Source organism: Lissotriton vulgaris, chromosome 11 (assembly GCF_964263255.1).
Source record: "Lissotriton vulgaris chromosome 11, aLisVul1.2, whole genome shotgun sequence".
NCBI classification, from domain to species: Eukaryota; Metazoa; Chordata; class Amphibia; order Caudata; family Salamandridae; genus Lissotriton; species Lissotriton vulgaris.
Window position 1 is genome coordinate 830769951 of NC_141699.1, and position 27540 is coordinate 830797490.

General features: G+C 46.9%; 1 protein-coding gene across 1 annotated transcript in view; it reads right to left on the reverse strand.

Moving 5' to 3' along the window:
• Window positions 1-27540, reverse strand: part of LOC147683548 (serotransferrin-A-like) — a 282375-nt gene that overhangs the window by 102951 nt on the left and 151884 nt on the right. Inside the window, exon 8 of the mRNA XM_086943940.1 lies at window positions 9361-9532. Coding sequence (XP_086800066.1) covers window positions 9361-9532 — 172 coding nt within the window. The remainder of the gene's footprint in view (window positions 1-9360; window positions 9533-27540) is intronic.

Sequence of the window (27540 nt, forward strand, 5' to 3'; positions counted from 1 at the left end):
AGACCTAAAACCTATGCTAAGCAATACTTACTTCTTCCCTCGTACTAGACCTAGGTTAGGTACACTGGGGTAGGCGTATTTTAGAAGCACCAGTTGAGTATTTTAGTCTGTTATGTATGTATGTATTTTATGGTTTAGAATCCATACCATGCTGTTACAGTATTATTTCATATTACCATCCTCACTGTACGCATTATACTTTGCATTCTGTCTAACGATTGTAGAAGTTCATATATCTTGCATGAGAAAGAAGACTGTTCAATAAACCTTTTATTGAAAACGCCTGTCTCACTATTTCTCTGCACACTCTGTAGAAACGAAGAATGCACGATTGACTGTGTGAAATACTTATCTATTGTTTCCACGACTCTGAGAGATATATTCTTATTCTTGGGAAACAAAGTTGTCACGTTTATGCGGTTGTCAGAAACTAATCCCTTCTTGTGAATTCGAGAAAGTTTCTAGTGACCTCTGAGCTAGCTGGCACACACAATTAAGTTTAATATATTCGCTGGAGACCTATTGACTTAAGTCCTACATCAAATCTATAGGATATATTATTCCATTGCGCAGAGCCTATTGGGAACATAGGAACTACACTACACTGGTACTGTCATCGGTAGCACTAGAAGAGGCAAGTGGATGTGTGAGCTGCAGTGGCCTCCTGGTGAAGGCCCTGGCACTTATCATTTTACAGTTTAAGCCCTGCTCTTGAGTCTTTTATTCGTTGGTGCTCCTTTTGCTTCGATATCACAGGTGCACCCGTCGTGGACTGCTGAATTCTTACCATGCCCCTCAGCTGAGGAACTGCACTGAAAGTTCTTTGCCATAGGCAGCATATTGCTTGGGATGGGACACTTTAGCGGAAAATGGCTGTGACATACCAGAAGAAGAAAGAAGAAAATCAACTGCGGTTATTGCTCTAGCTGATTCCTTCCTCTAAGCTCTCTCACTTCTCTGCCACTCCAATGCATTTAGGACTCACACTTTCACTTTGATGGAGTATTCCCTTTGCTCAGGCTAAGGGGCATCATCACTGGCGGCACCTACCTTCCTCATATGTTACTGCATCTCCATTCTGTAAAATGTCAGGCATGCGTGTATCCAGTGCATGCGTATACGATGTTAAAGTTTTGGAAAGTTGTGTTATTTGTGAATAGATTCTGGAGCTAGTTCTTTAAAGCCTGGCGGGTTTGGCTTTCCCTTTCTCAGGTATAGTCTTAAGAAAAAGGACTGGTATTCTGCAGCCTGTATGAGTAGCTGTTCCACATGAGTGGCTTCCATTTCTTTGTTCACTATGCCCTTCTTGCTGTGGGACAACCATAAAATGTTCTCATGTCCCTTCAGCTGAATATTCTAAGCACAGCAGTACCTTGTTTCCTTCCAAGAGGTTTAAAACATATGGGTGAATCCGTAAAGCTGTACAAAATTCTGAAATCTGCAAGGGGTTATTTATGTATCTCACTTTTGGTTTTCCCAGAGAAACCAGTATGTAAAATCAAAAAGTAATTAAAGTAAGTAAGAAAAAATAGAAATAGGTGGCTGTTTTCATCTGATTTTTTTTTACCCTGACTGCCGACCTATAAAAGTAATTTAACATTACATCTGCTAACCCCTTCTGCTGCATGGATATTTTGTGCTCGTTGGTTGTCCAAAAACATTTGATTTCCAGAGCCACCAACCCAGTTACAGCCTATAGTGGTTTTTCATTGTGTACCGACCATGCATCAATTTATAAGGCAAAATCCAATGAATGACAAATGGGTGTGCGGAATCTGTTTGCATTTTTAATGTTCCATAGAATTTGTGTTTAGGAATAACAGTCCCGTCCCCTACAAAAGTGAGTGGGTGGGCAGCCAGGCCGGAGGAGGGAAGTGGGGAGGGTTTGGGTACAAATAACTTACTTTAATGTTGCTGCTGGTGCCGCGGTCTCCCATGCATCAGCTCTTTCTGCTTCTGGCTCTGGGCACAGGCTTCCAGGCTCCCAAACTGCCCTACGACCAATCCTGAAGCTGCTCTCGCATGAGAGCAGCTTCAGGATTCACCTGAGTGTCTGCAATGTGTGCTTCCAGGCAGACTAGGAGCCTGTGCCTGCTCTCTCCAGCCCCAGCAATGCAGCTGAGGCTGGAGGGGAAACATTTACTACGAAGTAATTACCACTAATAACGTTTTCCACGAGTCACTTACCACGCAAACGTCTTTTAAACGCGGGTGCCTTCCACGACCTCCACTACCACGCAAGTACGTTCTGCGTGGGCTGGGGGGGAGACGTGGTATTCCTTCCATTCGTTCTGCGTGGGCTTGGGGGCTGGGGAGGGGCTTGGGGGGTACTTGGGGCGGCTGGGGGGGTCTCCCCCCCCAAAAAAAACAAAGGAGCAGGTTACTTAGAAAAAAAAATACGCACTTCAGTACCACTGAAGAAAAAGGAAAGTGCCTCCCCCAAAGACGTGCCGTGTACGTCAAAATAGCAGTCCGTTTTTAATGTTGGTAGACGTGTTTTGACGCTTGTTTCGATGGTGGATGGAAGCAAGGGCTGCTGGTGAAGACGGGAAGGTGTAAGGTAAGTAAATAATCTTTATTTAAAATATATAAATATTTAAGCGCACAGTAAAATAAAAGAATTTATAAATCTAGGGTAATTTGTTGTTTTGAATGTTGAAAAAAAACGATCGATTGGGTTAAGCAGTTACTACAAACTCTAAACATACTTTTTTTGCCTATCAGTTTCATTATGTTTCATTTGTGCTTAGTGGACGTTTCTACGCGTGTTATAATCCATTGTTGTAAATTCCAGCGTGGTAAAGCCACTTGCGAACTAAAATTTGCGTGGTAATGCCATGCGTAGAACTTGCAATCGTGGTAAAATCATATATTCAGGCTGGAGAGAGTTTCAGTGCACAAGGAGGGTTTGGCCAGTCTGAGACGGCCAGCGAAACACCTCATGCGCAGTGAAGGAAGTGTCCATCCTCCCCCATAAGCAGTGTCATCTCCTGGACCTGCCCCCAAGACTCGTGAGAGTCTTGGGCGGGTCCACTGGATTAAAATAAATCAATAATAAAACAGGTTTAAAACCCGTTTTATTATCATCTTATGTACTGGTGGTTATGTTATGGTCATTTATAAAGCGCATGGCTGCCCCAGAAACAGGGCGTCCCATCGCTAGCGGACAAGTTACCAGAAGAAATTAGGCTAGATAGAGAAGGAAAGCCTAGTTTTAATCAGTTTCCTGAAAGCCCAATGATCATGGGTACTGCGTGAGGGATTTGATTGCCGGTACTCTCTGCTGGCATGTGCGGCACTTTCCGTGGGTCCCCGACGATCCGGAAGGAGCAAAAATTGAATTTGGATATATATATATATATATATATATATATATATATTAAAAAACTATATTTTTGTAAATATTGTTTCGATATTAGTGTACTATGATTTGTTTGATTGATATGTTTGTACTTACAATTATATGTATAGGAGAACGATATGTTTGTGATCAATATTTTTGACACAATATTTCTGTATCATGACATTTTTGTCACAATATTCTGCCAGTTAACTGTTTTTAGTCATAGCATGCTTTCATACAGAGATTGTCATGTGAATGAATAAACTGACATTCACAGAAGCCACACCACCCAATATGTATTTCCTGAGATCACAAGTTTGACAACTGTCCACGGTTGGGAGGGCTCCCTGCCCCAGGGTGTCAGCCCATCCTAGCATCTGGTCCTGCGCCTGGGCACCAAATGGTTGTTCACCTGCCTAAGGACAGAAGGGATGGTTACTTCTTCTCTATCAGCTCATACATCAAAATTATGCCTAAAGGATTTACATTTCAGAAAGACAACTTTGGCTCTAGGAGTGGGGGATCAGAGCCGGTGCCAGGACAGGCCGGCTCGCATCCCATTAAAAAAAACTATGTGAACAAGTAATCCAATATAATGTAAGCAGAGCCCTTTACATATTAAAAAAAGAAAAAAAGTTAAAGACCCACGAGATGGAGCAAGACTGTAAACAAGTGCATCAATGTGCATCTTGGAAATCGAAGCACTGTGAAAGTTCTTGAAAAGATTGCAGCTTAATCTCAAGGAGCATACAAAAGTGACGTGAGCATTTATCATTGTCTGTTTTCCCGAAGAATGCTATACGTATTTGCTATTTTCTGCTCTTTCAGCTATAGTATGTATTTACAAGTGGCCTGTTCGTAATTCATAAGGTGGTTGGTCCGTTGGTACATAAAAGTCTTTATGAATGAATATCCCTTAAATAAATGCACGTGGACAAATACGTTGGGTTTCAGGGCGAATTAGTTAAGAAGTAATTGAAATGAAATTGAACAAACCATTAAGAATATGTTATCTGAAGTAGGAGAGAGGGATCTGGTAACGTGAATGGGTAGAATGAGTGGCTATATTGACATGGAATCCAGCACTGGTCTGTGAAGGAAGGTTTTAGTGGGATGATCAAATAGGAATGAATGAAAGGAACAGAATCAGATAGAATGCTGGGTAGACATAAAATATGAGATTGTAGGAGTGTGGTGGAATCGAAGAGTACCTAACAAAGCTAGGCACTGCGGCTCTACTGCTGGAACTGATGCCACCTACACTCTGCACACTGAGTGTAGACAGGTGCATCTAACATAGATGCAAGCAAAGTCAGCTGGGTCAAAGAATGGAGTAAGCAGGTCTCGCTAGCTAGGCTGTTTGCATTGCCCACCAGTTTGGGTGGAAGGCCACTAAACACGGACAAGCTGGAGGCCCAGCCCCAATGAACTACAACTACGTATACAAAGATACTATACTATGTAATTATGACACCAGAAGTGGAGGAGAAACGTTCACCTATTTTCAGCGTTGAGAAATGGTGGCTCCAGGGTGGAAGAGTAAATTGAGCCACAAGAGCACATGAGATTCCCATGAAAGCAAAGGCCAATGACCAATACCACACAAGAACTGTACAAAGGAAACAGTTTAGAATATCCCGCACATTACTGTAGTTGTTAAATTACAATCGGTGGATTACTTGCAATGTCATGTGGTGATTATGTATAATACTCTCAGTTTTTTGTTGTTGATTTTTATAGCTAAATGCAGACAGAAAATAAAGTGTTTTCTGTCTATTTATTTTTAAATGTGTATAAATTCAGAAAGTAGGATTTCTTGTAAGTGGCTCTCCATGCTGCCTTTCATAAATTCCAGGCCATCGGCAGAGCAGATAGACAGCATTGGGAGATAAAAACATAATTTCCTTTGCAAAAGACACCCAGCTCATCCTCTCACTTATATGCGACCCCACCGCCACCTGAACCAAGCATCCCTGACTGGAAGAAGCACAACTACCTGCAGCTGAACACAGATAAGATAGGAGTACTGATCTGAGACAACAGCATCAACACATGGAATGACTCCTGGTGGCCATAAGACCTAGGACCCTCACCCACTCCGTCGGACCACGCCAGAAACCTCTGAATCATCATTGACAAAAAGCTCACCATAAAATCACAGATGAATGCCGTCGCCTCCGCCTGCTTCCTCACTCTGCTCATGCTACGTAAGATCTTGAAGTGGCTGCCCCTGCATCCAAGGAGAACCGTGACATAGGCCCTCATCACCAGCCGAATGGACTACAGCAATGCTCTCTACATAGGAATTGCCACACACCTCCTACAGAGACTTCAGACCATACAGAACGCTGCAGCCAGACTCATCTCGACCTTCCCTGATGATCCCACATCACTCCCCACCTCAGGCAACTCCACTGGCTCCCATCACAAAAGAGATACCACTTATTTCAAGCTGCTAACCCACACTCATATGGCTCTACACAACCAAGGACCCGTCTACATTAACCACCACCTGAACTTCCATAACGGTTGAGAAGTCTACTCTCCTCCTCCCTATCACTTGCCCATACCCCCGCATCTACCAAAGCAGAAGTGTAGGACGCTCCTTCTCCCACATCGCAGCAATGACCTGGAACAGAATACCCAAACAAGTCTGGGCCATCATCTCACTTTCAAAATTCTGATTGGCGCTCAACACCTAGCTGTTTTAAATAAACCTTCAGGACCAGCAAGCACCTGGATACCCTATTGGGTGATTAGCCATGCTTTATAAATCCTGATTGATTTAAAGGCGGAAATATATTCCTTTGCAACTTACTTTTTTTTCAAAATAAAAAAAAATGTCCAAAAACCATTAAAATGGCCCAAAAATATACATGGGTAAATTCAGGTGTTAATGATATCATAAAATCGGAAGCCCCAATTATGTTATGTTAGAAATGTTTTGTAGTGCGCTTGTTCACCGGTTGGTTTCTAGGCGCTAATGAGGCAAAGGGATCACCAGTCCGAGGCAGATCATTCATAGGCACATGTGAATAGCCATGTTTTGGGGGATTTCCTAAAAATGTATCAGGTTTGTGCTTAGTCTAATTTCCAGTGGAATTGAGTTCCATAGTCGAGGGGCAAGGGTCGCTAACCAGCATCCCCCTTGCCGCTTCAGCTAAAAGGTCGGAACTGCGAGGAGGTGGAGATGAGCTGAGCTGAGCTGAGGTTACACGAGGGGTATAACTGGAAATGTGGTCGGTGATGAATTTGGGGCTGTGACCGTTTAGGGATTTATACACCAGGCAGCCAACTTTAAAGGCACAGCGCTGGGGGATAGGTAGCCAGTGAAGTTTCCTGAGGAGAGGGGAGGCGTGTTGCCATCTGGGTTGTTGGAAAATGAGTCTTGCCTCTTGATTTTGAAACATTTGGAGTCGCCTGGTAAGGCCAAGTGGGCGTACCGCGAAAGTGGCATTGGCATAGTCAAGCCGAGATAAAACCAGGGCTATCACGACCTGGACCAGTGCAGTTTGAGCTAATAGCCTGCTTATTTTCCTTATTTTTCGTAGCTGCAGGAAGCAGGTGGAAATCATGATGCCTATGTGCGCTTTGAGGGACAGGTCATTGCTAATGGTGACCCCAAGGCTTTTTACTGAGGTGGTGGGAGTGGTTGGAGGACCCAAGGTGTTAGGCCAGTAGTGTGGCCCCCAGAGTCTATGTGCAGCGCCCACCAGTATCAGTTCAGTTTTACTGGGGTTCAGTTTCAAAAGATTGTGGTCCATCCATTGGCGGATGAATGTCATGGTGTCTTGGAAGTCCGATATTGGCTGGGGGGAGTTGTCGATCTTGAACATGAGTTGGAAGTCGTCCGCGTAGTTAAAAATGGTGACTCTTCTTTCTTTGAGGGAGCTTATTAGTGGGAGGAGGTAGAGGTTGAACAGGTGGGGGGAGAGGGAGGAGCCCTGTGGAACCGCAAATGTTGTTATTAGTTTAGGGGCGGTAAAAAGGCCGGTACGGACTGCCTGAGTGCGGTTGTTTAGGAAAGATTTTATCCAGCTGAGTGCTGGGCCCTGGATGCCTGCCTCCTTGACACGATCGCCAGAATGCCATGGTCGACGGTGTCGAAGGCCGCCGAGAGATCAATCAGCACCAGGGCCTGGCGCATGCCTGTATCCGCTTTTTCGCGTAGGGAGTCAAGTACTGCTAAGATCACAGTTTCTGTGGAATGTGATGGTCGAAAGCCGGCTTGACTAGGGTTAAGGAAGCCTGTTCATTCCAAGAAGTTAGACAGGCCTCTGGTCACATGGTCTTCCAGTAATTTGGCCATGTAAGGGAGTAAAGAGATGGGATGGTAGTTAGCTGGTATCTGCACCTGGTTTCTTAACGAGGGGGAGTACAATGGCTCCCTTGAAGGCATTGGGTACACAGCCTTGGTCCAGGGAGTGATTAAGGAGGGCAAGGGCTGGGTCTGAGAGAGCCATGAAGGCTGTTTTCAGTACTTGAGGGGCAGTGGTCCAGAGGAGAGCCAGATCTGACCTTAGCTAATAGTTCGTTCAGGGTCTCCGTATCAATGTGGGTGAAGGAATCCATTGTGTTGGGGTTCCTGAAGGTGGGTGAGGCGGTTCCTTGCAAGGTCTTAGGGGGAATGCTAGCTTTAATGGTATTTATTTTGTCGTAAAGTAGGCGTTCAGGGAGTCGCAGAAGGCCTGAGAAGGTTTGGGTTTGTTTAGTACTCTCTCTGGGTTAGACAGCTCGTCTACAATAGTGAAGATTTCTTTGGCTTGATTGTTGTAGTTGAGGATTCATGAGGAGAAGTAAGTTGCCTTTGCTGTGGAGATGGCCTTTTTGTATTCCTTCATGGCACTGACATAAGTATCTTTCCCTTCTAGTGAATTGTTCTGCCTCTATCTCTTTCTAATTGGCAAAGGGAACATTTTTGAGACTTTAGGTCGGGGGAGAACCACCTCTGGTCCTCATGCCGGCGGGTCAGTCTGATTTGTTTGAGTGGGGCGTGGGTATTACTGGCTACTAAGAGCCAGTTCGAGAAAGATTCCTTGTGGTGGTTGATATGGTGTTTGGGGTGCTACTAAGTGTGTGAATAAATTGTTCGCAGTTGATGGCGTTCCATTTCCTTGCTGTGGCACCCTTTAGTGTGCAGTGTGTGTTAGTAATAAAGTGATTTCCTATGTCAAACTAAAATTTGGGATGGAGAATTCTTTTTTATCAGACGTTTTATTGAGTTCTGAGTCTCTAACCCTATACCATCTCCCTGTGTATGTCTTGGATTGCTCGACTCGGCTACACTGGTTGTTGAAGTGAAAAAAGGGTATACTTGGTGTTCAATTTTATGCTCAGTATTAAAAGTAAGCCCCTGGACACTGCTGATTGTCACAACTGAAGGCCAGTAATCTCTGGTTGCTCAAGGACTACTGAAAAAGTTCCCACAAGCACTATGTAGCCAGATAGAAACAAAAGGATCTGATGTCTGATTCTGAGCACGTCGTGCCACACAGTCCAAGTGAAAAAAGGGAAGAGATAGTTTGATTATGCATCCACAAACAAAATGATGGTTCTCAAGCCTGCAGCCCAATTCCTCCAGTTACCAGGACAATTCCACCTTACAAATACTTTAAAATGGGAAAAAAAGCTGGCTGTTCAAGCGCACTTCGCCTTTTAAGCAACACGACAAAGATTGATTTTTCAACTAATGTTAATTATTGTGAACCATTTGTACACGTTTTCAGTTTGTTATACACTTTTTGCATTTTTTTTCTACCAGCATCTTCTCTCAATTTATTTGCTGCTTATGTCTTTGTACTTTGCACTCCTAAAGTATGTTTTTGTAGTTTATTTAATTGTTTGTATTGAAATCTTCATGAAACAAGTACTTGGATCTCCCCTTGCCATTACCTTTACATATCTTCACTGCACATATGCACAGACCTGTCTACAAAGACAGAAATGACTTTCTAGGCGAGGCGTAAATAATTTTCAGCCAATATGCCCCTTTGGAGTTTAATGTGAGTATGGCTTACCTTTCCTGAAAGCCCGAATAGCGGCGGAGTACTCGGGGCCCAGGTAGAGTGTAGAGTCCATCATTTCGGGTACGCGGACCAGGCTCATGGCAGAGTCCTTGAAGAGCAGGTCCTTCCCGTGAGTAGAACTGAAGAGGTGAAAAGACCCCTGCCCTTTCTTGCCAAACTTTGCCTGTTAGAGGGGTAAAATGTATCAATACATGATAAGCAATAAAACAGGGGGTTAAGAAAGACGTGGACTACAGAAAAAAATTAGGAGAAAATAACTGAAAAGTAAACCACGTTGTTGAGTGATATCAGGTCCTGTCTTTTTAGCTTGTTTTTCTTTTCACTTTTGTAGAAAGCTAAATCTTAAGTAATAGAATGCTAAATAATTTGACCTATTCCATTCACCCAAGCGAGTAAATGTTTAAGGGTAATAAAAACCTATACATTCATTGCTGAACTGGCCATGCTGACACTGTCATTTTCTTAGGGTGCTGCAGGGGGCAAGTTTCAGAGCTGAATCGGTTCTGTCAGGGAGACAACCATTACGTTGCTGATAAAGACGAATCTTGTTGTGATTACTTTATAAAACTCTCTGCGTAACCAATATGCCAGAGAGTAAAGTGGGCTAAATCACATCGCGTAACAACATGAATATTGGAACACAACAATACAACAAGAATCTCCAAATTGCTTGCAAAAAAGTATTATTATTTGGGTTTTTTGAGTTTTCACAAACCAGCAGGACTGCTAAATGAGAAGCGCAGACAACGCGGACTTTTTGTTTGGTTTTATTGATTCCTTAAAAACTTGACACAGGGCACAACATTGCTGTATCACTTTAAAGACAAATTATTCTTTTAACCTCAGCTCAAGAGGGCACAACATTGCTGTGTCACTTTAAGACGAATTATTCTTTTAACCTCATCTCATGAGATTCGCCTTATCTAAGCATTCCTGACGAGTGCAGATCTTTCTAGCAGCCTCCACTCAGCGAAGGAGGCCTTGGGATACCTCCCACTTGCTGGGCTGTCCTTTTGTCCCGAAGAAGACCCGCTATGACACCATACTAACGCATCATAAGGTTCGAAACGTCAATAATAACACATGGTTCAGCATTAACAAATCTCTTGGTGTATGGTATTAAGCGGCTTTGCCACAACCAGAGATATTGTCTTAGTTGCTGTTCTGACCAATCATCATTTTGTATATACTTGCATATAGCTTCAGCTACCAGCACTGAGCACCCGTGTCACTTTAAAACACTGGTCACTTCACACTTGTGCCTCACTTTGACAGCCCTTGGAAAATGTGTTTTTATAAATGGTTTGTGAAAACTCGAAAAAAACAAATAATCATTTTTTTGAAGCAATTTGGAGTTTCTTGTTCTATTGTTGTGTTCCAATATTCAGGTTGTTACGCGCTGTGATTTAGCCCACTTGTACTCTCTGGCATATTGCTTACGTAGAGAGTTTTATAAAGTGATCACAACAGATTCGTCTTTATCAGCAATGTAATTGTTGTCTCCCTGACAGAACCATTGTATCTCTACTTATACTTACCCAGGTTGTGAGCGACACAGGGTTCCCCCATTGTATTTATACCATGCTTCATTTGAGTCACGCCCTCTGGCGGTGTAGGTGAACATTTTGTGCGAGGGTTGATTTTGGTTTCTAGTGCAGCCCTGTATACAATTCTTAAAAAGCAAAAAAGATACGGTACGGAAAAGGCCAGCTCCAGTTTACAGATCGGAAATTCAAAGTTAGAGCTTGTGAGTAGGGGAAGCACTTTGCAAGGACCCAGCAATAAAATATCAATTAATCAAACCGTAAACACATGTGTTAAAAGCACATCAAAAACGTTAGGAAGTCTAGCACAAAAGATGGAAAAAGATTCGATAAATACAAATGCCCCAAATCCTCAAGCGTGGTCTCAAAGAAAGCTTTCTTTCACCTTAAAGGTCATGACAGAAGCAAAGTACAAGTAAAAGTATCCCATGTCACGCGGCACACGCAACAGTGAGATAACGATTCACCATATTAGTACTAACTGCTATCCAGTGTAAACCCTCACCACGAACTAACTTTGATTGGGGCTCGTTTGTGACCATCATGAGGGAGGGTGCACGCAGACCACTAGGGGTTGGAGCCAGGAAGGAGTCATAGTTCCTTTCCACAGTGCAAGACTACAAAGGATCCCTTCATCTTAAAGTATATACTTGTAGAGGAGAAGAGACACTAAACGTAGATTGATTCCTCCTTTTCTTATATTTAACCCATCCTGGCCTAGTGATGGCTTTTCAATAAAACACAGGTGCTGGGCATGCAGCATGCCTCATTGGCATGGTAAATGTACCCCTTGCATGTGAGGGGATGTCCCAAGGGGGAATTAAATGATTGAAATGCTAATTTGAGCATTTCTTGTGTCTCTCTTTGGGCATGCATGAGTTCAGGAGCAGCCCGTGCATGTAAGAGTGGTGGGCGGGTGGGGGCTATTCGACAGACGACAATTTTCCCTTTTTGTCATCTATCGAATCCCCCACCCCACCCCGCCTCACCTTACCTGCACAGGCTGCCGCTGTATGAGTTTCTAACAAAAGGAACTGACCTGTTTCCACGATTTCCGTAGGGAGTCAGAGTTGTCATGTTCTGAGGTTGCACAAAACATTAAGGTTAGAGGTCCAGAAGGTGCACTGTGAGCTAGAAAGGACTAGGACCAACATATCCTGATAGTATGAGTGGACTCAGACTCACAGGGTTTGACGTTTATGTTGCACAAACGCACAGTCTTACTGATATAATATAAACTGTACAACACCACTCACTCACACCACATAAACCGTACAACACCACTCACTCACACCACACACAAGTGTTTTGTTCATGTGTATTACAAAGGATATTTGTTCAACCTGTGTTTTACACCTTTCCATTTAAAATGCCTTTCTGCCCACCCCAGTCCTTTCCCCCTTCAAATCAGACTCTAAAAAATACATGAATAGTTAATAAGTGCCTATAGTGCATGCATTTTGAAACATATTTAGGTGAAAATTGGGTAGTAAATTGCACTAGTTGACTTCTTTTTCCAAATTTTCCTGAGTGCAGCAATGTTGGATAGCGGAGGGGTACAAATGACTATTCCCACTCCAGTGAGTGCAATAGTAGGGAAAGTGTTGGATGGCGGAGGGGTAAAAATCACTATTCCCACTCCAGTGAGTGCAACAATAGGGAAAGTGTTGGATAGCGGAGGGGTAAAAATTACTATACCCACTCCAGTGAGTGCAAAAGTAGGGAAAGTGTTGTATAGCGGAGGGGTAAAATTACTATTCCCAATCCAGTGAGTGCAACAGTAGGGAAAGTTTTGGATAGCAGAGGGGTAAAAATGACTATTCCCACTCCAGTGAGTGCACCAGTAGGGAAAGTGTTGGATAGCGAAGGGGTAAAAATACATATTCTCACTCCAGTGAGTGCAACAGTAGGGAAAGTGTTGGATTGCGGAGGGGTTACAAATAATATTCTCACTCCAGTCAGTTCAAAATTGAAAACAAACAAAATATTAACAACAAAAATATATTTAAAAAACAAAATAAATTAAAAAAGATATGCCTATGTTCGAAATAAAAATACAAATATACCTAATAATATTGAAAAAAAATATTATAGTGTTAAATACATATGACAAATACCTACAAATATTATATTAAATAAAATAAAAAATAATTTTCAAACTAATAAATATTTTTAATAAGAAATTATTCAGAAACGAAAAACATTCATTATTACAAACACTTCCTTTTTTAATTTCCTACCCTATAACACTACACAATTCACAGCCCACATCTAATTTGTTTTTTAAAATGTACTTCCTTATTTTGCATAATAAATAACCAATTACAGAAATATTATTAATTACAAAACAAATTAAAACTCATAAAAATGAATTTAATTCCTACACTTTACCCCTAGAATCCCCACAACCCACAGCTAAAATGGAACTGTAAAAAAATGATTTACACAATTAAAACACATTTTCAATTAAAAAACAAATCGTATTTAACATCTCAATATAAAGTAAGTAAAATGAATATACTCTCCACACTGTACCCCTATAAAAGTAAAACCCACACAAAAAAAATATAAACAAATACCCTAATTAAATATTAATTAATTAATTAATATTAATGATCAACTAATTATTTATTAAATAAACATAAATTACTTCCTACCCTTTACTCCTATAAATACTATAACCCACACCGAAAATTAATTACACAATTTCCATATTTAATTTGCAGTCAATTGAATAATATTAATGACCAACTCATTATTAATTAATTAAACATAAATTACTGCCCACCCTTTACTCCTCTAAACCCCACAATCCACACCTAAAATTAAATACGCAATTTCCATAATTATGTTTTAATCAGTTAATTAATATAAATGAACAACTAATTATTAATTAATCAAAAAGTACTACCCACCCTTTACCTCTATAAACCCCACAATCCGCGCCTAAAAAAAACTACACAATTACCATAATTACCAATTAATTACTTAACATTAATTAACAACAAATTAATAATTAAATAGAAATACATTTCTTCCCACCCTTTACCTCTATAAACCCCACCACCTGCACCTAGGAAAATTACTACACAATTACCATAATTAATTGCCAATCAATTTATTAATAATAATAAACAACCAATTAATCATTATTTGCAAATAAATTACTTCCCACAATTACCACTATAAAAACTCAATTGATTAAATAATAATAAATAAAATATAATCAATAATTTATAATATTAAAATTACTCCCCACCCTATTCCCCTTAAAACCCACAACCCGCTAGGGAACTGAAAAATGCAAAATGTACTTAAAATAAAATTGATAACTACTAAAAATGTAACACATATATTAAAAAACATAAATATGTATACAAAAAACATAGATCACATACATTTAAAATATAAACTAAAATACATAACACTAAATAAAAAAATAGATATTTTAAACAACTAGATTTGTGCAAACTATATTAATGACTTCTATATTTTTGAAAACGATATTTCTTATCTTACGTTCGATATTTTTGACCACGATATCTTGCAGTCTAAATTTCCTTGTGACTATTTTTCCAACTAGATATTTGTGCAAGTCAACATTTCCAACTCGGTACCCTGCCTGAATGCTGAAAAACGGGCAATGAGGTATGGGTGAGCAACTCATGTCTTATATGTTTGAAATGTGTGTTTATTTAATTTTTTTACTTCTAAAATCCAGCAGGACAACTTTTGTCGTTTGGGGAAAAGCCAAGTCTTAACTTTCTTCCGAGAGTGTAGCCGGTAGTTCGGCGCCCTGTAATTCACTCTTCTACTCTTTACTGTGTCTCAGCCCCAGGATGCCCAAAGGGTTACAGTGTGCTCCATAAATGTGAAATACATACATACATACATACATAGATCAAGTTTGATCAAGTTAAGTTGTCTCCTTAAAGAATATGCCATTTATAAAGGAATTATGTCAGAAGCTCAAATAGTGCATAGTGAATCCTGTTTCATAGAAGTTATTAAGTAATTATAGCACTGAACTTGTTAATTCATGCCAAGGAACAAACATTTCTCCGCAGATAACGTAATTCAAATCTCATTTGGTCCCGTTATGAGTTCTATAGATACTATTAATGTATGTGGCCTACAATCTAATCATAGGCGGTTAAAGCCAAACTCTAAACTTAGGGGCTCATTAGGATAGCTGATTTTCCGCATCCTCTGGGCCATCGGAAGCCACCGCCGGCCTGGAGGATGCGGAAAATCCACTGCGGACCCACCAAAGACCCACCACCACATTAGGATGGCTGGTGGGTCCTGGTTTCATAAACAAAGTGGAATCCACTCTAGTAGTGGTAGTGATCCCTACAGTGGTGGGGAGCACAGAGTGTTGTTTTTAAATACCCCTCACACACCAACCTGGTTTCAGTCCGCTGCTTTTCCGCCGCGGTTGGCTTACAACCGCGGCGGAAAAGCTCTAATATGGTGGCGGTGTCTCTCAGACACCGCCAGCCATATTAGGATGGGTTTTAAAAAAATACTTTTCCGCAGCGGGTTTTCCACCGTGGAAAAGCATGTGGAACTTCACTGCAGGGGCCCGTTGCGGGCCCCCTTGGTGAAGGAGGGGTGGGGGTGCACATGGAGGGGTACCTATGATACCCCCCTGCATTTGTATGCAGAAATCGGCAGGCACCGCACAGTGCCTGCCGCTTTCTGCATACAAATGCAATGTATGCAGTTTTAACATTGCGGCGGGTGCCGCTTGAAGCAGCACCCGCCGCAATGGTAAAAATAGAGGATGTGACCGCCAGGGTGGCGGTCACATCCTAAATTCACAGGAGGGAACTCCGCAGGCCATGCGGAGGTTCCCTCCTACTCTGGGGTCGCGGACGGATGCAAGTCCGTCCGCGATCCTAATGGTCCCATTAGTCTGGAATTAGGCACTACGTTTGAAAGTTGCAGCACACATCCACTGCTTGCGCAGTTGTAAGTAAGGGCAGGTAAAAAGATAACTTTAACATCAGAAATCAGAGTTTCAGTCGAGTTTTAGTATAGATTTTGTTCATGATGAAATAGAGGCCCCTACTTTTAGATTTGATATTACAAAAATTGCAGGTTGTTACTACCTGCAGATACCTCTATACATATACACTATCCTTACAGATTATTGTGCTCTACCCCCCACCCCCCACCCCCTCCCCATCGGTGACAATGGCGTAGATTCATGTTGCATCCAAAAATGATAAGTTTAGATTTTCAAATGTTTCACTGCCCTCTTTGATGATAGAGATGGTATATGCTGCTAAAGTATCTAGTGAACGCTCGACCATATGGTCCAATAAAAATGTGTAATCTGTATAAAACAGCAACTGCATGTACTGCTTCCCAATTTTATGTGCATACAATCTAGCTTTATCCAAAGAAGTGCCACCATCAACTGTAGAGAAGTGGAAAAGGAGGAATGTAAACATACCACCTTGCTTCAGACCTCTATTTGTGAAGATATTGTGTTGATATTTAAAAGTTTAAGTCTGAAAAACGTGCACATAAGGGGGTCGATTCCGATTCGGAAAACGAATCCGTACGACGATTCGTATTCCTAGCCGTTTCCGTACGAATCGTACAAATCCGTCCGAATCTCGTAGTATGATCCGTAGGCCCGAAATCCGTATGAATCGTCGTGTACCGTACGAAAGTCAAGTGTAAAACTGTACCACATAGACCCGCACGGTAAACCGTACGAATCGTAAACATGCCGTACACCCACCAAGTACCATCCGGACCGGGGAATGAGGACGCGATTCATATGGATACGTCGCGTATGAGCAATTCTTACGGAGTGCTACACTATCGCATACGCACCGAACCCCTAAATTCAAGGGGTGTACGCACAGGTGTACGCACCATACACCTATGACCTTGGGGGGTACGAACTGTTCCCCTACGCACCATACACCTGCAGTCATGGGTGGTACGAACCGTACCCCTACGCACCGTACGCCTGCAATGATGGGGTATACTCACCATACACGTACGCACCGTACCCCTGAAATGCTGGGGTGTACGCACCATACACAGGGGTCCATTCCGTACTCATTTTGACTCAAAATCTGGTTTTACGGACGTTTATAACTCCTGTAGCAAAAGGGTCGTACAGAGTGTTATCGACACGAATCGTACTCGTTGGGTCGGAAAAAGCTGCTTCGAACCGTACGGATGTCGCGTACTGCGTGTTCCGAATATGATTCGTACGGATTAATGGTATGTACGGCCTTTGGTACAAATTGTACGGAGAACTGCATTGTGTACACATCGTACTACATCGTACGTACGGGTACGGCTCTCCATACGATTCGTACGGAAAAAAGGCTACATACGACGTTTCGGACGGGTTTTTACCGAATCGGAATTGACCCCAAAGTAACTCCCAGATGTCTATTTGTCTTGGGATAGCACTTGCTGGTATTTGCCAAAGTTCATGCTGAAATTATTGGACTTCTGCTGTGTGACCTGAGATCCCCCCCTGAGGTTATACTCATGAGCTATAAGAATAGAGGCCTCAGAGTAAGGATAATGATGATATTGTAAAAATTGGAGCGATGTATGGAGTGGTGTAGAGTGGCACCGAGTGGTGTAGAGTGAAATGGAGTGGTGTGGAGTGGAGGAGAGTGGAGGAGAATAGGGTAGAGTAGCAGGTAGTGGTGTAGAGCGAGTGGAGTGGTGTAGAGTCAAGTGGAGTGGCGTAAAGTGGAGTAGAGTGTCAGAGTGGAGTGGTGCAGAGTAGAGTGGCATAGAGGGAAGCTGAGTAGAGTAGAGTAGCTAGGGTGGCATACAGTAGAGTGACATGAAGTTGGTTTGTGTGGATTAGAGTGGTAGGGAGTAGAGTGGCATGGAGTAGAATGCCAGAGAGTTGAGTGGCCTAGAGTAGCGTAGAGTAGTGTGTAGTGGTGTAGACTAGAGTAGCGTAGAGCAGAGTTGCAAAGAGTACAGTAGAGTGGAGTGCCATAGAGTAAAGTGGTGTTGAGTAGTGTGAAGTGTTGTAGTAGTGACATGGAGTAGAATGGTAAAGAGTGGCGTAGAGTAGAGTGAAGTTGAGTAGAGTAGCATAGAGTGGTGTTGGCGGTGTAGTGTGGAATGAAGTGGTGTACATAATGGAATAGAGTGAAGTGGCATTGAGTAGCTAAAAGTAGAGTGGCATGGTATGGGGTGGAGTGGCATAGAGTGGTGTAGAGTGGAGTGGACAGGAGTAGAGGCATACAAAGGCATAGGGTGGAGTGGAGTTGGTTAAAGTAGAGTGACACAGATTACAATACATAGAGTACAGAGTTGCGTAGAGTGGAGTGAAGTGGCATAGTGAGGCATAGAGCAGAGTGGTTAAGAGTAGAGTGGCGTAGAGTAGAGTGCGGCAGAGTGGGGTGGAGTTGCAAAGAGTGGTGCAGAGTGGTGTGGAGTAGAGTGATGCAGAGTAGAGTGGTGTTGAATAAACTGAAGTAGGATAGACTGGGTAGGAGTACAGTGGCATGGATTGGTAAAAAGTAGATTGGAGTGGCATACAGTAGAGTGGCATTGAGTGGAATTGAGTGGAGTGGCCTAGGGTAGAGTTGTGTAGAGTGACGTGGAGTGGCGTAGAGTGGCATAGAGTTGAGTGGAGAAGTATGGAGTAGGCATAAGGTGGAATGATGTGGTGGTGAGTAGAGTTGCATGAAGTGGAGAGGTGTAGAGTGGAGTGGTGTAGAGTGAGGTAGAGTAGCATTGTATGTAGCGGAGTGGCATGGAGTGGTGAAGATTAAAGTGGCATGGAGTGGGGTTGAGTGGTGTAGAGTGGAGTGGCATAGAGTGGAGTGGTATAGTGTGGGCTAGAGTAGAGCAGTGTAGGGTTGAGTGGCATATAGTGGAGGAGCACAGAGTGGTATAAAAAAGATTGGCATAGAGTAGAGTGCTGCAGAGTAAAGTGGTGTAGAGTGAGTTTGCGTAGAGTGCCGTAGAGTAGCATCACATAGAGTGGAGTGGCTTAAGAGGGCAAAGAGGCTTAAGAGGGCATAGAGTAGAGTGGAGTGGCACTCAGTAGAGTGGCGTGGCATAGAGTGGAGTGGAATTGAGTAAAGTGGCGTTGAGTGGCATGGAGTGGAATAGCGCAGAGTTGTAGAATGGAATAGCATGGAGTACATATATACAGACATAAATAAGAAGTCATGTGCCAATGTTCAAGGTAGGAAAGCACATTGCACATCCAGGAATAGGAAAGATTTAAACTCACCCATTGCAGAGGCTATCTGAAAGAGACACGTTAGTGATAGATTCCTTACCTTAGAATATCCCCAGGCGTCAGACTGGATCCGTAAACATTTGCGTAGCAGTAACTTGCTCGTCGGTAGGCGTCATCTGCGGCTCCACGTCCGTCGTCGGCGTTGTGGGCGCCGTGATGACGTTGTCGGAGTACTTAGACGCCGCCTCCGCGTGCTGACGTCAGTTCTTCTTTTTTCCGCGCCAGCCAGCGCAGATCTGGAAAGAGCAGTTACCCAGTCAATTTTTGACTAACTTTTTGGATCAATTTTTGATCATTCCTCGAAGTCTAATGACTCCGATCGGTGCCGTAGGGATGCCCGGCTTTAAGCACTGTGAGGAGTGCGACCGCACGATGTCGGTCACGGACCCTCACCACCTGTGTTTAACTTGTCTAGGCGTTGACCACGACGACAAGGCCTGCTCCGACCGCCGGGCCCTCTCTTCGAAAGCCAGGCGGGAGCGGTCCCGCAGGCGACTCGAACTCAGGCAGTCGGTCCCGCACCGCGCAAGAAGTCGAAGAGGCGTCATCGCTCTTCTAACTCCCCCCGACGCTCGCACGACGCGGCCAGGGATTTGGGAGACACCACCCACGTGGCTCCTTCGGAGTCGCGGGCGTCGCGTTCCGCCCCACACCCTCCGGTCCCTTGGCGAGACGCGACGCCGGAGGAGATTGAGCTCTTCCTCATGGCCATGAGGTCCCTTTCTCCTCTGACGGGCTCCGCGGCGCCTCCGAGCCCAGCGGACCCGTCTGGGGACCCTAGCGGGTCGGGGGCTTCGGCCCCGACGCCGTCGGGTGCTTCGGCCCCGACGCCGCCGGCGCCTTCGGGCCCGGCGCCGCAGGGCCCCACAGTCCCGACACCGCCGGCGCCTTCGGGCCCGGCACCGCAGGTTCAAGCGGCCCCGACACCGCCGGTGCCTTCGGGCCTGGTGCCGCGGGACACCGCTGGACCTTCCTCGGGCTCTGGATCGTCACCGGTGGACCTTACGACCCCCCCCGGTGTCGGTCCGTCAGGTGTCGCCTCCGGCGCCGTCCTCGGGCGGCGCCGCCCCCGATTCCTCCTTTGCTTCGGTTCTGACGCCGTTTGGAGATTTTCACTTCTACGAACCGGCCCCATTAATTGACAACCCTGAGTATCAGGAGATGGGTGATGAGGAGGATTGGGAGGGGTCTGAGGACCCTCTGACCAGGGAGTGTCAGTCTCATGAGGACTGGGCAGGAGGCCTTGGGGATGCCAGTGGCCTGGACACCTCTCCAGACACTGGCTTTGTCTCACCTCCTACCGTGGCTACGGAGGAGGGGGCAACCGATAGCGTGGTGTTGATGAGGGCTGCCAAGGCCTTGGGCCTTGAGCTCCCCGTCGCGGCCGTGAGGACTAAGCTCCTCACTGAGGTCCTTAAACCGCAGTCAAGCTCGGCCGAGCCTCTGCTGCCCTTTAACGAGGCCTTGACCGACGTTCTTTTGGGCACTTAGTCCAAGCCCACTACGGGTTCGCCCGTAGATAGGAACGTGGCCATACGCCACCACCCGGCCCCGGGCGACCCAGCTTTCCTGTCCACCCACCCCACCCCCGAGAGCCTGGTCATCCAGGCCTCCAATTCCCAGACCGCATTCCCGTCGACTCCACTGGACAGGGAATCCAAGAGGTACGAACAGTTCAGGAAAAAGATCTTCTCCTCCCTTAGTCTGGGACTGCAGTCTTCCAACACCGCATGCGTCGCGTTCCGCCCCACACCCTCCGGTCCCTGGGCGAGACACGACGCCGGAGGAGATTGAGCGCTTCCTCATGGCCATGAGGTCCCTTTCTCCTCCGACGGGCTCCGCAGCGCCTCCGGGCCCAGCGGACCCATCTGGGGCCCCTAGCGGGTCGGGGGCTTCGGCCCGACACCGTCGGGTGCTTCGGCCCCGACGCCGCCGGGTGCTTCGGCCCCGACGCCGCCAGCGCCTTCGGGCCCGGCGCCTTCGGGCCCCACAGTCCCGACACCGCCGGCGCCTTTGGGCCCGGCGCCGCAGGTCCAAGCGGCCCCAACGCCACCGGTGCCTTCGGGCCCGGTGCCGCCGGACACCGCTGGACCTTCCTCGGGCTCTGGATCATCACCGGTGGACCTTACGACCCCCTGGCGTCGGTCCGTCAAGTGTCGCCTCCGGCGCTGTCCTCTGGCTCTGGCGGCGCCGGCCCCGATTCCTCCTTTGCTCCGGTTCCAACGTCGGAGCGGCGCCGCTGGGCGCCGCATCCGACGCCGTTTGGAGATTTTCACTTCTACGAACCGGCCCCATTAATTGACAACCCTGAGTATCAGGAGATGGGTGATGAGGAGGATTGGGAGGGGTCTGAAGACCCTCTGACCAGGGAGTGTCAGTCTCATGAGGACTGGGCAGGAGACCTTGGGGATGCCAGTGGCCTGGACACCTCTCCAGACACTGGCTTTGTCTCACCTCCTACCGTGGCTACGGAGGAGGGGGCAACGTATAGCGTGGTGTTGATGAGGGCTGCCAAGGCCTTGGGCCTTGAGCTCCCCGTCGCGGCCGTGAGGACTAAGCTCCTCACTGAGGTCCTTAAACCGCAGTCAAGCTCGGCCGAGCCTCTGCTGCCCTTTATTGAGGCCTTGACCGACGTTCTTTTGGGCACTTGGTCCAAGCCCGCTACGGGTTCACCAGTAGATAGGAACGTGGCCAGACGCCACCGCCCGGCCCCGGGCGACCCAGCTTTCCTGTCCACCCACCCCACCCCCGAGAGCCTGGTCATACAGGCCTCTAATTCCCAGACCGCATTCCCGTCGGCTCCACCGGACAGGGAATCCAAGAGGTACGAACAGTTCAGGAAAAAGATCTTCTCCTCCCTTAGTCTGGGACTGCGGTCTTCCAACACCGCATGCCTCTTGGGCCGCTACACCCACTCTCTGTGGGAGACGGTTGCGGAAGTGCTGCCAGAGTGTCCGTTGGAGGTACGGGCCAAACTCGGCCAAGCCCTTGTGGAGGGCCGAGATGCAGCCAGATATTCTATCCGGTGTGGGCTGGATACCACCGACTCACTGGGCAGAGCGATGGCAACAACGGTGGCGGTTAGGCGCCACGCCTGGTTGAGGTCCGCCAACTTTTCGGCCGATGTCCAAAGTACATTGATGGACATGCCGTTCGATGGCCGTCGCCTTTTTGGCGACAAGGCAGACCATGCGCTTGAGCGCTTTAAGGACTCCAGGGCTACGGCCAATTCCTTGGGCCTCTCGGCCCCGCGCCAGCAAACGGGTGCCTTTCACTCCTTTCGTGGCCAAGGAAGGGGCGTCCCCACACGTGCAGCCAGCCACACGCCGCAGACTAACTTCCAGCGCGGTGGCGGCCGTGGAAATCGCCGTGGAGGCGGTCGGGGACAACGGCGAGGCCAGTCCACACCCTCCCCTGCAGCATCCGCCTCTGAACCCTCCTAGTCCGTGCTTTTCGGCCCATGTGACGCCAGTGGGGGGAAGGGTTCACCATCACCACTCTCACTGGCGCACTGTCACTTCGGACAGGTGGGTGCTGCAGATCGTCCGAAGGGGCTACTCCCTCCCCTTCGAGACGACCCCTCAAGCCATGCCACCGCAACACCACCACGTCTCGGGGGATCACTTGCAGCTTCTCCAGGAGGAAGTGTCTGCACTCTTGGCCAAGGGGGCCAACAAGCGCGTTTCTGGGTCAGAAGTAGGACGTGGTTGCTACTCCCACTACTTCCTGGTACCCAAGAAGGGCAAAGAGGGCCTACGCCCTATCTTGGACCTAAGGGACGTCAACGGCTTCCTCCGGAAGGAGAAGTTCAAGATGCTGACTCTGGCTCAGGTCTTAGCTGCCCTGGACCCAGGAGACTGGATGGTAGCGTTGGACTTGCAGGACGCTTATTTCCACATCCCCGTCCTGCTGGCCCACCGGCGCTACCTGCGGTTCACGGTAGGCCACGAGCACTTTCAGTTTACCGTGCTCCCCTTCGGCCTTACAAGCGCCCCACGGGTGTTCACGAAAGTGATGGCGGTGGTCGCAGCTCATCTGCGCAGGTTAGGGGTTTCAGTCTTCCCCTACCTCGACGACTGGTTGTTGAAGGCGGGCTCGCCCCAGACAGTCGTCAGCCACCTCCAGACTACGGCTGATCTCCTGCACCTGCTGGGGTTCTCCATCAATGTGCCGAAGTCACACCTGTGCCCCTCTCGGAAGCTCTTTTTCATCGGAGCGGTTCTCGACTCGGCGCAGTTTCGGGTATATCCACCCGAACAGCGGGTTCGGGATATAGAGGCTTTGATTCCAATCTTCCGGCCTTTATCCCGAGTTTCGTCAGGTTGATGCTGCGGCTTCTGGGGCTGATGGCTTCCTGCATCCTTCTGGTGCATCACGCCCGTTGGTGGATGCGGGCTCTGCAGTGGGACCTGAAGTTTCAGTGGGCCCAGCATCAGGGCAACCTGTCCGACCATGCCCTGATCTCGGAGGGCACTGCGAGACAGCTGCAGTGGTGGCTCACGGACCGCGATTGGGTCAACGGCAGATCCCTTTCCCTTCCCCAACCGGAGCACGTAGTTGTGACGGACGCGTCCCTCCAGGGCTGGGGAGCCCACATGGGAGAGGCGGAGATCAGAGGCCTCTGGTCTCCGGCGGAGTTCCGGCTCCATATCAACCTTTTGGAGCTGTGGGCGATTCGTCCAGCACTGAAGGCATTCCTCCCCTCTGTCCGAGGGAGTGTAGTGCAGGTGTTCACGGGCAACACCACCGCCATGTGGTACTGCAACAAACAGGGCGGGTGGGGTCGTGGCCCCTCTGCCAGGAGGCTCTGCGCCTCTGGCAATGGCTGGAACATCAGGGCGTGACTCTGGTGGTTCAACACCTGGCAGGTTCTCTGAACGCCAGGGCGGACGAACTCAGCCGCTGGTACATGATGGATCACGAATGGCGTCTGAACTCGGACGCGGCGCAAGGTCTCTTTCTGCGATGGGGAGAGCCTTGGTTAGATCTATTTGCCACCGAAGAGAACGCGTAATGTCATCAGTTCTGCGCGTTGGAATTTTCAAGGCGGCACTCGCTCGGAGACGCTTTTCGTCGCGAGTGGAGTTGCGGTCTGTTGTACGCCTTTCCGCCTATACCACTTCTGCCCAGAGTGCTGAAGAAGATCAGGCGTGACCGGGCACAAGTCATCCTTGTGGCTCCGGACTGGGCACGAAGGTACTGGTATCCCGAGCTACTCAGTATTTCAGTCGATCCCCCGGTTCGTCTGCCTCTTCTGGAGGACCTTCTGTCGCAGCAGCAGGGGATGGTCCTCCACCTGAACCTGTCCAGTCTCCACCTCCATGCTTGGAGATTGAGCGGCGACAGTTGAGGCCATTTGACTTGCCTCCTGAAGTCTGTGACATCATTCTGGCAGCCAGGCGTCCCTCCACAAAGTCGGTATACGCCTGCAGGTGGAACAGATTTGTGGCATGGTGCACAGCAAAGGCTGTGGATCCTCTTTCTGCCCCTCTCTCTGAGGTTCTTCTCTTCCTTCTTTCGCCCAGCAGGGCTCTGCTCTGGGCACTATCAAGGGCTACCTTTCTGCCCTTTCAGCCTTCTTAAGGCTACCTGATCAGCCTTCTTTGTTCAAGTCCCCCATTGTTAACAGATTCTTGAAGAGCATCACTCAAATGTTCCCTCCGGTTCCCTTTGTGATGCCTCAGTGGGACTTGAACCTGGTTCTTACCTTTCTGATGTGCGCTCCCTTTGAGCCACTTCAACGTAAGGAGGCGTAGAGGACAGTTGTGAAGACAGCCTTCCTCGTAGCCATCACCTCTGCCAGGAGAGTGAGTGAGCTCCAGGCTCTATCTTGTAAACCTCCTTTCCTTTCAGTCCATCCGGACAAGGTTGTGTTAAGGACAAGACCTTCTTTCCTACCCAAGGGGGTCATGGCCTTCCACATTGGGCAATCCATTACCTTGCCCACCTTCTTTTCGCCTCCGCATCCCTCGAGAGAGGAAGAGAGGCTCCACCGTCTGGACCCAAAACGTGCGCTCTCGTTCTATCTGGATCGCACACCCCAGTTCCGGGTGGATGACCAACTCTTTGTTGGTTACGTGGGCGCTAAGAAGGGGAAAGCGGTACACAAGCGGACCATCTCACGGTGGATCATCTTGTGTATCCAGGCGTGTTACTCCTTGGCGAAGAAGGAGCCCCTGTTGGGCTGAGGGCTCATTCCACTCGAGCCACAGCGACTACGACTGCTTTGGGCCGAGGTGTGCCCTTGCAGGACATTTGCCAGGCGGCTACGTGGGCCTCGCTGCACACGTTTGCAAGACATTATTGCCTGGACAGTCAAGTCCGGAGGGATGGCTTCTTTGGCCGTTCTGTCCTCCAGGACTTTCTGGTGTGATTATTGGTTCGCAGACCCACCACCGGGGTTAGTATTGCTGGGGTATCTATTCTAAGGTAAGGAATCTATCACTAACGTGTCTCTTTCAGATGCACAAGTTACTACTTGTGTAACGATATATCTGTAAGAGACATTAGTTAGTGTTAGATTCCTTACCGACCCACCCATCCTCCCCGTTCTGCGAACCGATATCTAGGGTTAAGGTCATCCCCTTTCAGGGCCCTAGTTTCAAGGCCCCAGTGTTGGTTTTTGGCATTGCTCTGCGTTTCTGGTGCGGAAAAGCTGTGTCTAAGAACTGACTTCAGTACGCGGAGGCGGCGTCTAAGTACTGCGACGACGTCATCACGGCGCCCACGACGACGGACGCGGAGCCGCAGACGACGCCTACCGACGCGCAAGGGTACTGCTACGCAAAAGTTTCCGGATCCAGTCTGACGCCTGGGGATATTCTAAGGTAAGGAATCTATCACTAACTAATGTCTCTTACAGATATATCGTTACACAGGTAGTAACTTGTGCCCCAGTCTAAATGCACCAAGGTAGTCAATCTAAATATCACAAATGATTGTGTAACAGCAGTTACTGGCCAGATTTCCTTCATCCTTGATGGCACAAAATACATCGAACACAGACCGGAAAACTGATTTGGTGCTATGTTTGGAGCAAATGCAACCCGCATCCAGTTGAATAGCTTAGCAGTGTTCAAGAAGATGGAGTGACACAGTGTCAGATGCTTCTTCATAACCTTGTAGATGGTGGTGAGGAGTGCAATAGACTTGTACTTTCCAAGTCAACCATAAATGGCATGCTTTTTAATGAGTGGGATAATTACCCCATTGTAGTGCAAACTAATCCTCGAGTCAGGCAGGGCAAAGGCAAGATTTTAACACACATGCACAAAAGCTTCAGACGCAACCACTGTCTGGTGAGCAGCGGTGGTTTTATTATCTCATAGATGTATGAACTCTTTTAAGAAAGAACAGCTGGATTGTGAATCAGTAATATTGTAGTAATATCTCACTGGTTACATGAATAATTCAACAATACAACAGAGTTCTCATGATTCACTTAACACAGACAAACGCTTAGAGATTATATCAGTGGTGGGTCTTGCATCAAGGAAATAAGTCTTATAGCATATGAGCTAGACTACTCTCATGTAGGAATAGCACTACTTAAGTTCAGGCCTACCTAGTCATCAGATGCTCTTTCTTTACTTCAGTGTAAACCACTGGTTACAGTACATTCCTCCTGAGAGGGCTGTAAAGAGGCTAGATTTTCCATGTGCAGCGCTAGATCACCTCACTTCTTACCTCAAAGATAGTGTTTAACTGTGTTGCTACAACACCAGACCAACCAAAAATCTGAGATTCTGTGTTTGTACCATTGAATGTTATATATTTACAGACAAAAGCAGGTTTTAAAATGATATATGAAGCACCGTCAAATCTGTACTTTCCCTTGCAAAATAGGAAAATACTAACCCAGAGCACAACATCAGTCATTTTATTTTTGGATACCATTTTGTACCGCCATATGGCTTTCAGAGTTAAAGTCAGGCTAGAATATTGTTCCAATCTGTCAGCTGCAGCCTTCCTAATGGGTGAAGGGGCCACACCTTTTCATCTTTTGCCCAACAAGAAGAGTGTCTGTCAGACTGAGCATATATCAGCCTGACAGCCACTCTTTATTTTCAGGTCAGGAAGTCAGGAGCTAGACATGCACAAATTTGCAAAGGCACCTGGCTACCTGCTCTTAACATTGCTGGGTTGAAGATGTCGCAGCTCCTGCCGGTGTGACCTCTTTGGCCTGGTAAAGTACCTCAAGGTCCTCCCCCTCATGACAAGGGGTAGTGTCACTGATTGCCACAGACCTGGGCACCTCCGCTTTAAGCCCTAAAGTGCTCAGGGCTGATTACCAATCACTAGCACCTTGTCACAGATTAACTTTCACTGACCCCATTTCACTCTGTGGCGAGGTAGGGACTGTTGCCTCATCTC